This window comes from Pelobates fuscus, chromosome 1 (genome assembly GCF_036172605.1).
Source record: "Pelobates fuscus isolate aPelFus1 chromosome 1, aPelFus1.pri, whole genome shotgun sequence".
Classification (NCBI taxonomy): domain Eukaryota; kingdom Metazoa; phylum Chordata; class Amphibia; order Anura; family Pelobatidae; genus Pelobates; species Pelobates fuscus.
In genome coordinates, this window is record NC_086317.1 from 172,444,638 (window position 1) to 172,456,789 (window position 12,152).

General features: G+C 42.2%; 2 protein-coding genes across 2 annotated transcripts in view; one reads left to right on the top strand and one right to left on the bottom strand.

Moving 5' to 3' along the window:
- The window catches only part of IGFN1 (immunoglobulin like and fibronectin type III domain containing 1), a 94,913-nt gene that overhangs the window by 32,959 nt on the left and 49,802 nt on the right, over positions 1–12,152 (bottom strand). The window contains exon 3 of the mRNA XM_063452660.1: positions 7,602–7,769. Within this exon, the coding sequence (XP_063308730.1) occupies positions 7,602–7,769 (168 nt within the window). The remainder of the gene's footprint in view (positions 1–7,601; positions 7,770–12,152) is intronic.
- LOC134609172 (acidic mammalian chitinase-like) overlaps positions 1–12,152 on the top strand; it is a 136,066-nt gene that overhangs the window by 5,138 nt on the left and 118,776 nt on the right. The window lies entirely within an intron of this gene.

Below are 12,152 nucleotides of genomic sequence, written 5' to 3' on the forward strand. Positions count from 1 at the left end.
CCAAATCACCCCTAGTAGCGTAACACTCCCTCCTCCTGTATCTTGTAAAGTAGAGCAGATTCCCTCTCATAAACCATAGGTGACCTTGGAACAACTTTGGGTTTCCGGTCCCCTGGCAGCCTGCTATGGATCCTACCTAACTTGTTGATAGGTTCTACATGCCGCACATTACAATTTCTCCATCTATAGCTTGTTGGAAAAGATGTCAATGTTCCCCACGTTTTAGATCTAGCCCTTTAGTTTTGCTTTCTCGTTTGGCTCTCCCAGCACACTCAGAACCTCTCACCTATCAGAGGCTTGGTCTTACAAAAATCCCACCTATTCTCAGTTTTGCAATATGTTACTTCTCAGGCAGACTTAATCCACTGTGAGTATTTGATGATGAACTTGTAGCCTCAGCACTTCTTCACTTCCATTAGTTTTACCTAAGCCTTGCTATCCATGAGCTGTTTTCATGCCGCTCAGATGACTTTCAGTATCACCCTCTGAATCTTTCTCCTATTTTCCTGGCAATTTCTCTCAAGGCATCTCTAAAATACATGCTCTCCTTTTTCTTACCTCTTCCTTCTCCTTTCATTCCTTTCTGTTCCAAGCCAAACAGGAGGAGGAACTAAATATCTCATTGTTTGATGAACAGTAGGACAAAATATATACTCACTTACACATTTATGCACCATACGTTATCAATATGTCTTACAAGCTACTGACATACTGGTATAAAACTTGATCAGTACTGAAATACCTTTTCCTATATAGTGATTCTTATTGCCTTATTTGTAGCTTGCACCCTGGCATGTGCTCTCAAATCTGGTGGTGTTGGCCCTTGACAGTACCTTTTTTGCAGGGAAGTTCTGAATGTTGACTCTCCACCTCTGTTCACATTAGAGACATTGCTATTACACCACACTCTCACTCTAAATATACAAACTCTCTGCTGTTGTAACTTCTTAAAACAGCTTAAATACTTATCACTGCCATTACCATTACCTTATCTTCTCACCAGGAGTGGCTGGCTCACAACTGTAGCCCAAATTTGTTCCCAAAAGGAGTTGATAGCTAGGTCTAGGAGATGGAGGCCTGCACATGACATCAGATGGCACCTTTGACAAGATGTCCTCTCAGATGGGTTGCTCCTGCCCACCAGGGCCGGCCTTCAAGGTGTGCGAGCTGTGCGGCTGCACAGGGCGCCATGGAGCAAGGGGCACCTTGTGGCCGACACAGCTCGCACATGGCCTGAGTGCAGGGGAGCTAAAACAGGTATCAGGGTGGAGGATTAATTATTCTCCACCTGGGTCTATTAAAAAAAAAAATCGCGGCAGAGGGGGCGGGGCTTACCGAGCGGCGGGGGCGGGGCTTATCATGGGGCGGAGGCGAGGCAAATACCTCCCGAAGCCCCTGCTGCACAGGAAGAGGGAAGGAGTCCCTGCTTCCCCCTCAGCCAACTGCATCCACTGGAAAGAGGTTAGTGTGTGTGTGTGACTGCCTGTCTGTGTGCCTGCCTGTGTGTGTCACTGTCTGCCTGTGTGTGTGTGACTGTCTGTCTGTGTGACTGTCTGTCTGTGTGACTGGCTGCCTGCGTGTGTGTGTGTCTGTCTGTGTGACTGCCTGCCTGTGTGTGTGACTGCCTGTCTCTGTGTGTGTGTGTGTGACTGTCTGTCTGTGTGACTGTCTGTCTGTGTGACTGCCTGCCTGTATGTGACTGCCTGTGTGTGTGTGTGACTGTCGGCCTGCCTGTGTGCGTGTGTGTGTGACTGTCTGTCTGTGTGTGTGACTGTCTGTCTGTGTGCCTGCCTGTGTGTGTGACTGTCTGCCTGTGTGTGTGTGTGTGTGTGTGTGACTGTCTGTCTGTCTGTGTGACTGTCTGTGTGACTGCCTGCCTGTGTGTGTGTAACTGCCTGTGTGTGTGTGTGTGTGTGTGTGTGTGTGACTGTCTGCCTGCCTGTGTGTGTGACTGTCTGGGTGACTGCCTGTCTGTGTGTGTGACTGCCTGTGTGTGTGTGTGACTGTCTGCCTGCCTGTGTGTCTGTCCGTGTGTAAATGTCTGTCTGTCTGTCTGTGTGTGTGTGTGTGTGTGTGTGTGACTGTCTGTCTGCGTGACTGTCTGTGTATGTGTGACTGTCTGTGTGTGACTCTAATTGTGTGTGTCGCTGTAGCTGTGCCATTGTGTGTGCCTGTGCCTGTATGTGTGACTGCCTTTAACTGAGTGTGTGTGTGTGTACATGCCTGTAACCGAGTGAGCATCTGTCAAGGCCGCACTTTGACTGACAGATGCTCACTCACTGACAGACGCACACTCACTGACAGACACACACTCTCATATACACTGACAAACAATGGCATACACACTATTACTTGGACACACACTGACAGATGAATAGAAAAATGTAGGATCATGTGGTTTTTGAGTATGAATTTGACAAAATTGTACAATTTGCTGTACTGCCTTGCTTGTTTTACTCCATGCTCCTTAATGAAGATAAAAAAAAAAGAAACTATATGAAGTTAATACCTACATTTGTTCTCCATTATGGTTTATTTTATATGTGTTATCTATTATATAATACCTGTCTTCAATAAAATATATTCACATATGTTTATAAAAGTACATAGTAGACAATTAGAAACTAAATTGAACAAAATGACTAAACCATAAACATTCTACATGTGGCAAAAATGTGAAACCTTAGCAATAATAGTCTCCTTTATCCTCGGGGAATACATGTATCCGTTTCTTCTTTAATAGATTCCTGTTATAATGTCTCTGTAATAATGTCTCTCTTACTTACTCCCTATGGTTATTGGTTATATGAGACACTTGAGGCAACAGGAAAGGAGTCGTGTAAGGACATACTTATGGTGCATTTCTGACTAGGGAGTTTATTAGGTCTAGAGGGCAGCTGTAAATCAGTCCATCTCCACTCTGGTTTCCTCAAATGCATAGGGAGATGCTACAGTGTTAAATAATTTTGGAGAAAAGACCTGGGAATTGCAAATATCCAAGATTGACAATTTTTCCAGCTTAACTATTTTGAAACTGAACCCAATTAACCTTTACGCATGTGAGTCGGTAAGCCAACATTCCACTTCTTCTGATATGTCATTGCATTAGATACACTAAATGCATGCCTTGACCTATTGAGCTCCTGTCATTCCACATCCTAACTTGGCAACTTCACAGTACAACCACTTCAAATAGCAAAGTGCCATTATCTTATACATAGAAATATGTTCATTGTTCACAACACAACCACTCCAAAAAGCATGGGACAAAGTAGTTCTTCTGACATTCTTTCATCTTACACATGGGGATTTATTCACTAAGCGGAGGCTGTAACTGAGAAACTAATGTCTAAAATGCCAGAAAAATGTTAGAAAAAATTATCTCCAAATCCTTTGACAGTTTTATCTCACTCTAGTATTTTAACTTCTATTTTACCAGCCTGTTCTCAACTCTCCATATCTCTTTGTTTAACGACCCATACACAGCATGAATATAGAATGTAGAACGCAAACATTTCACAACTAAAGTTCTTTTACACAGGAGAATATTTCCTGAACTGTATTATGAATACAAATGTAATGTTTTCTCGTTAATCTACACCTCTATAAAGAGAAGCCTATTTTAAAAAGCAAAAAAAATAACAACAAAAAACAAGAAAAATTTTAATCTCAATTACTTCATTAAATTATACAGTAATAAAAAATTATATATGTATTATCACCATAATTAATGACAAGAAATACAAACAATTTTTTATCACAGTCAAATATATGAGCTTTACAGCAATCACATCTACAATAATGTACCTTTACAACAAAGTAAATATGTTTAGAAATTAGCATATCAGTAATATATTTTGATCAATTTCAGTTAAATGCTTCAGTAGTTCATGTAATCATCTAAAATGTCCCGAAGTAGCCCTGCTTCCTGTCCATGTGGGATTGATCTTTATACTTCTAAAAAGTCCATTATGAATTGAAGACATCATCTGTGGATTTAGTCATTCTCCAATTACTGTACCATTTATATCTGTACACACTAGTCAATTTATGATAATGGAAAGTTTGGTTTATTACATTTTCTTACAGAGGAATTAAGCATTAAGCACACACACACACATATATATATATATATATATATATATATATATATATATATATATATATATATATATAATTTATTTATTGCAGGGATTCACATCTCACAGCTGGAACCAAAGTTTGCTCTTTCTTTAGTGCTGCCAATGCAAAAACCCTCCAAGCAGACCATTTTATGATTAGTGTTTTTGTTACACAAATGTTATAGAACCATAAACCCAATGAGCTGGCCTTACACACATAATGATGATTCCATATTCAGCACCAGATTAATGAAGGATCCATTGGAACCAAATCTCCACGCCTACACATTGCAACAGGCCCTAGAAGCTGCCTAGATTTTTGGTGATCTACTGATGTGCAGTGGCATATTCATAACATGTCACCATGGTCACTGCAGGTAGTTTTGTATATGTACATGGAGATGGGTTGATATATACAGTATCTCAGAAAAGTAAGTGCCCCCTCACATTTTTGGAAATATTTTATTATATCTTTTCATGTAACAACACTTAAGAAATGACACTCTGCTACAAAGTAGTAAGTGTATAGCCTGTATAACAGTGTAAATTTGCTGCTCCCTCACAATAACTCAACAAACAGTCATTATGGTCTAAACCGTTGGCAACACACCTGCTCCCCGGTGTCATCTGACTCGTTAGGATTACAAGGTCTCGGGTGTGAATGGGGAGCAGGTGTGTTAAATTTGGTGTTATCTCTCTACCCCTCTCTCATACTGGTCACTGGAAGTTCAACATGGTACCTCATGGCAAAGAACTCGCTGAGGATCTGAAAAAAAGAATTGTTGCTCTACATAAAGATGGGCTAGGCTACAAGAAGATTGCCAAGACCGTGAAACTCAACTACAGCATGGTGAACAAGATTATACAGCGGTTTCACAGGACAGGTTCCACTCAGAACAGGCCTTGCCATGGTCGACCAAAGAAGTTGAGTGCACGTGCTCAGTTGTCTTTGTGAAATAGACGTATGAGTGCTGCCAGCATTGTTACAGAGGTGGAAGAGATGGGAGGTCAGCCTGTCAGTGCTCAGACCATACACCGCGCACTGCATCAAATTGGTCTGCATGGCTGTCGTCCCAGAAGGAAGCCTCTTCTAAAGATGATGCACAAGAAAGCCCGCAAACAGTTGGCTGAAGACAAGCAGACTAAGGACATGGATTACTGGAACCATGTCCTGTGGTCTGATGAGACCAAGATAAACTTATTTGGTTCAGATGGTGTCAAGCGTGTGTGGCGGCAGCCAGGTGAGAAGTACAAAGACAAGTGTTTCTTGCCTACAGTCAAGCATGATGGTGGGAGTGTCATGGTATGGGCCTGCATGAGTGCTGCCGGCACTGGGGAGCTACAGTTCATTGACGGAACCATGAATGCCAACATGTACTGAAGCACAGCATGATTCCCTCCCTTCGGAGACTGGGCCGCAGGGCAGTATTCCAACATGATAATGACCCCAAACACACCTCGAAGACGACCCCTGCCTTGCTAAAGAAGCTGGAGGTAAAAGTGATGGACTGGCCAAGCATGTCTCCAGACCTAAACTCTATTGAACATCTGTGGAGCATCCTCAAATGGAAGGTGGGGGAGCGCAAGGACTCTAACATCCACCAGCTCAGTGATGTCATTATGGAGGAGTGGAAGATGACTCCAGTGGCAACCTGTGAATCTCTGGTGAACACCATGCCATGAGGGTTAAGGCAGTGCTGGAAAATAATGGTGGCCATGCAAAATATTGACACTTTGGGCCCAATTTGGACATTTCTACTTAGGGGTGTACTCACTTTTGTTGCCAACGGTTTAGACATTAATGGCTGTGTGTTGAGTTATTTTGAGGGGACAGCACATTTACACTGTTATACAGGCTGTACACTTACTACTTTACATTGTAGCAGAGTGTCCCATAAAAATATATAATAATATATTTACAAAAATGTGAGGGGTGTACTCACTTTTGCGAGGTACTGTATATCTGCAGAGTGTAGTTGCTGACAGGTGAGGTCAGGTTCATAATGCTCTACGCATAAGAAACCAGAATCCAAATACATACTTCAAAACTTTAAAGGACCACTCTAGGCACCCAGACCACTTCAGCTTAATGAAGTGGTCTGGGTGCCAGGTCCAGCTGGGGTTAACCCATTTTTTTTATAAACATAGCAGTTTCAGAGAAACTGCTATGTTTATAAATGGGTTATTCCAGCCCTCAAAGCCTCTAGTGGCTGTCTCATTGACAGCCGCTAGAGGCGCTTGCGTGATTCTCACTGTGAAAATCACAGTGAGAGCACGCAAGCGTCCATAGGAAAGCATTGATAATGCTTTCCCATGAGACCGGCTGAATGCGCGCGCAGCTCTTGCCGCGCGTGCGCATTCAGCCGAATGGGAGGAGAGGAGGATGATCGGAGGAGAAGAGCTCCCCGCCCGGTGCTGGAGAAAGGTAAGTTTTAACCCCTTTCCTCTCCCCAGTGCCCGGTGGGTGGGGGTCCCTGAGGGTGGGGGCACCCTCAGGGCACTATAGTGCCAGTAAAACGAGTATGTTTTCCTAGCACTATAGTGGTCCTTTAAGCTATAGGCTCCACACTGGGAGTGTTGATCAACATTCAACAGCTTTGAGATTGCTTGATAAGTCCATTTGAGAAAAAAAATCCTAGCATTAGGATTGACAAGTGTTTTAGCAGTATTGTGCCAGTTATTACCTACTGTACATCAGCAAATGATTTGGCCTTTTTTTTGAGAACCATCAAATACTTGGCGGATGAACTACAATGGGATTCCAGCCCATTTGTTCCCATAGCAACCACAATCCCCCACACATACACCAATGAGGTAGAGGGCTGCGGTGGGACACAGTGGGGCCTGGCTATGAGGGCACTCCATTTAAACTCAGTATAACTGAGTTATGAAAACTCAGATGTCCTCTGCACTGGCTTGTGAACACTTGGTTCTATATTATATATCTGTTACAAGGTATCTGAACTTGGCCTGGCTTATCATTCATGAACCATTGCTGCCTGGATTTTGTACGTTTTTGGAATGTCTGACTACATTCCCTGGATTGCCTTGTCTTAGCGAACTACTGCCCCTTGGGTTCCCACCTACCATTCCACTAACACCCTGATTTTGGATTATGGAAGGACAGACTAGGTTTGGTGTACTCATATTCCAAATGTTCCCTTAGATGTGGGACACTTGAGATGTCCAATTTAAATTGAAAAAACGTTGCTACGATGTATATCTTTAAAATATTTTATGTCAGAAGGTGTCTGGTATCAAGAGTGCCTTTTCTTCACTTTACTGGAAAACTATCAACTTTTCACACTTTTACCACTATAAAGAGACTTGTTCTCCGTGTTTTTTTCAATCTCGTATACTACAAAAATTAGTTGTAATGCCATTATTTGTCTGTTTTAGTTTCTCAATGTGAAGGTACGATTCTGTACAGTAGATGTCTGCAATAAAAATTAGAATTTAAAAAATGTAAAAGTATCTCACCAACAATTTCACGAATCTGAACAAAGTTTTCCAACTGGACAGGGGGACTCACTCCAGCTTTGCTACTTGCTGTAACACGAGGCAGTATCTTTTCACCGGTAGTCAGGTCTGTAATTTTGTAGCGAGTGGAGACACTGGGTTCTTTGTTCACACTTATCCATTCCTCACCTAAACCAAGAACAAAGAGCGTATCTTAGTGATTAGTTTACAGTGATCACAAGTCTTATACATTATTTACATATTATATTTGCTTGGGTTTGCACTCTTCTTATTGGTTTTATTATGTGAGTTTCTTTTGTTTACTGACTTATCATTTAAAATAGACTTATCATATCTATTACAATTTAGATTAGGTAGTGTTTTTTGAATAGAGTTGTTTGGCTAAGTTTGTAGTTCCACATTCTGCTAGATATTTTTTTGGGGGGGTAGAAAGTAAAACTACAACAATTTAAGTATGCAAATAATACAGCAAATTATTGAGGTCAAAACACATCAAATGGATTAAAGGATCACTATAGGGTCAGGAACACAAACATGTATTCCTGACCCGATAGTGTTAAAACCACCATCTAGCCCCCCTGGGCCCCTCATGCCTCCATAAATATAGCAAAATCTTACTGTATTCAAGCCTGAAACTGTAACTCTGCAGGCTGTTTGTCTCAGAAAAACATCCGCAGAAGTGGTAGCCTTATCCAATCACAGTGTTTCCCCATAGGATTGGCTGAGACTGACAAAGAGGCAGATCAGAGGCAGAGTCAGCACAATTCAAACACAGCCCTGGCCAATCAGCATCTCCTCATAGAGATGAATTGGATCAATGAATCTATATGAGGAAAGTTCAGTGTCTGCATGCAGAGGGTGGAGACACTGAATGTTTGGATGAGTTGTAGGCAGCCATGACCCAGGAAGGATCTCTAACAGCCATCTGAGGAGTGGCCAGTGAAGTTATCACTTGGCTGTAATGTAAACACTGCATTTTCTCTGAAAAGACAGTGTTTACAGCAAAAAGCTTGAAGGTAATGATTCTACTCACCAGAACAAATTCAATCAGCTGTAGTTGTTCTGGTGACTATAGTGTCCCTTTAATTTTGTGTTTGTCACCAGAGTATCATTATAACACAAGTATATTAATCATTGGAGGAAAGGGTTTAAAGGAAGAGCAAATAAAGACTATGCAAAGGTTTTCCTAGTGTCCAAATGACCGAACTTTGCAATTAAGCTTTAATTTGTTGTTTAATGCTATATCTTGTATGTCTGTGCTTACACTAGCTGCAAATGTAGAACCTATACAGGTATATGGACCAGACATCTAGAGAAATCCAAGCTAATAAATGTTAAATTCTTGCAATCTAAAAATAAGGGAAAAGTACACAATGATAAAGTTTTAGGATATCCTTATGGCAACAGAAATTGACTATATAGGCACTTATATTTGAAACAGTTTGGAGTCGCTGACCAATGTGTGGCAGGCATATGCCAGTAGCCTTGAATACTGAAAAAACATGTCCAAACACGCCAGTTTGAGGAAATACATGTCTGCCTTGTGTTCATGTCTGTCAATTTTCATTTTGAAAGGACAAACAACACAGTTAGATTTAAAGGAACACTATAGGGTCAGGAACAGGCGACTGTGTGCAGAAATCGCATTATTTGGAAGAAATTAGTGGAAAGCACTGGGATAATGCCAGTGATCATGTGAAAGTTCTAAGAGGAGGTATAGAATTGCAAATTACCGTATTTATCGGCGTATAACACGCACTTTTTTCCCCTGAAAATAGGGGAAAAATCGTGGGTGCGTGTTATACGCCGATATCCCATAATTACTTACCTGTCCTGAAGCCTGGGCCGGCGTCACAGCGCGCACCGCGGTACAGGAACTTTAATTTCAGGTTCTGGTTTCCGGCGGGACTGAAAGGAAGTGTGCACAATAGTGTGCACACTTCCTTTCAGTCCCGCCGGAAACCGGAACCTGAAATTAAAGTTCCTGTACCGCGGTGCGCGCTGTGAAGCCGGCCCATGCTTCAGGACAGGTAAATAATTATGGGAGGGGAGGAAAGTACACTATGGGAGGGGAGGGGAGGGGAGGGGGAGGAAAGAACACTATGGGAGGGGAGGGGGAAGTACACTATGGGAGGGGAGGGGAGGGGGAGGAAAGTACACTATGGGAGGGGAGGGGGAGGAAAGTACACTATGGGAGGGGAAGGGGAGGAAAGTACACTATGGGAGGGGAGGGGAGGGGGAGGAAAGTACACTATGGGAGGGGGAGGAAAGTACACTATGGGAGGGGAGGGGGAGGAAAGCACACTATGGGAGGGGAGGAAAGTACACTATGGGAGGGGAGGGGGAGGAAAGTACACTATGGGAGTGGAGGGGGAGGAAAGCACACTATGGGAGGGGAGGAAAGTACACTATGGGAGGGGAGGGGGAGGAAAGTACACTATGGGAGGGGAGGGGGGGAAGTACACTATGGGAGGGGAGGGGGAGGAAAGTACACTATGGGAGGGGAGGGGGGGGAAATACTATGGGAGGGGGGGGGAAATACTATGGGAGGGAGGGGGGGGAATACTATGGGAGGGGAGGGGGGGAAATACTATGGGAGGGGAGGGGGGAAGAATACTATGGGAGGGGAGGGGGGAAGAATACTATGGGAGGGGAGGGGGGAGAATACTATGGGAGGGGAGGGGGGGAGAATACTATGGGAGGGGGGAATACTATGGAAAGGGGGGGACACTATGGGGTGAGGGGGGAACACTATGGGATGAGGGGGGGAATACTATGGGAGGGGGGGAAATTTACTGGAATTTCTTTCTAAAAATGAGGTGCGTGTTATACGCCGGTGCGTGTTATACGACGATAAATACGGTAAATATGAATGGGTATTTGCCATCAAACACAAACATTGGAGAGCTATGCTTGTATGGAATTGTCTATATGTTGAATCAGTCACAAACACCTGTTGCAACATGCTTCCTAACACCCTCCCTTACACATGTTTACTATCAAAGAGTATATTATCAAAATGTTTGTTTAGAGGGTGCTTGAAGGACATGTTCATTTTACCTATACTTTATAATGGACTAATCACGCTACACTAAAACAACCAGAAAAAAGATCCTCCAATTCTACAATACTGCCAACTGGATCCATTAAGTACTGTATACAAGAAAACTGCAAAATTCCCATTATTCCCTTAATGCATCAGCCTTACATTTAAGCATAATTTATTAAGATGCACAGCTACACTATTTCTTTGTATTAACTAGTTGTGTAAAAGTACATGTTACTTTGACGTCTTCTTTGACTAAGAGCTAGGACTACTCATACTGTATTACAGTTTTTAGGGTCTGGCTTTCCTGTGATGGTTATGAAGAATCCTCTTATGGTCGATGATGGGCGTATGATGTTTCAATTAGTGGTGACAGGACAGAATGAAAGTCATATTGTAATTAGTCTGCCATCTCACAAACCATCATCACTCTGCATTTAAAGGGCACTTCTTGGAAAAATCAGCAAACAGACTAGATGATCTTCACATTGATGTCAGATGCCACATGTGTGCTAATTAAATGAAATAGTTTCCTGCTCCAGAACTGGCAGTTCATGGAAAGAGATGGATCATCTGTATGTCGGCTTCACAGACCATGTGTGCGTTTATCATGAAATTCATGCAACCAATTCCTTCCCCTCTGCTAAGGGCCTTCTTTCTCTTTCTCTGGGAACACAACCTGTCTAACTCCCAGTGGAACTGGACATTAACGTTCCTTTGAACTAGAGGCCTAAAAATGGAAGTGCAGCTTTATCTGTAACACATATCTTAGCACTACACAATAGGCAATTAGTGCTGTGGGTTTCGCTTACCATCTCAGTCAGCTCAAATGTAATCAGCTATTACAAACATCACTTATCATTCACTTCTCATTCCTTAAACACCATATGATTATTACAAAACAAGTAATTGCTGGTTTGTGCATAGAGGTGTTCTAACGCTAAATGTTTTTAAATATGCTTAAAGGGACACTCTGGGCACCAATACTACTTAAATGCATTTGGTCTCATTAATATGCAGTATTTTTGCATGCTTAAATATTCATAGTTTTTGTATAACATAAATCAATGCTTTACAGAATCAATGCTACACCATAAGACTACCTCTTTAACCACACCACCTCACTCCAGAAAAATACTTTCTTATCAAATGTATGAAAACAACCTGCATTAGAAGGAGAGGTCACCCAGGGAGGCATATAGTAAGGATATCACTACCTGTCTATAGTTTATTTGACTGTAAGCAGCCAGGTTTTCAATTTTATTAAAGGACACGGAGGCTCATATTAGGCTTTATCTCTTTCTTTATTCCTCAGCAGCAAAGAAAGAATATTAATATTTTAATATAGCAATAACAAGAAAACACAAAATACCCTTAAGGGTTAACCATATAACATTCCAAACATATTAACCAATGGGATCAATCCTTGTTCTATGTCTCCTCATGTGACCTAATTCACTTCCTCTTTCTTTGCTGCTGCCTCAGCTAAGTACCACATATTTTTT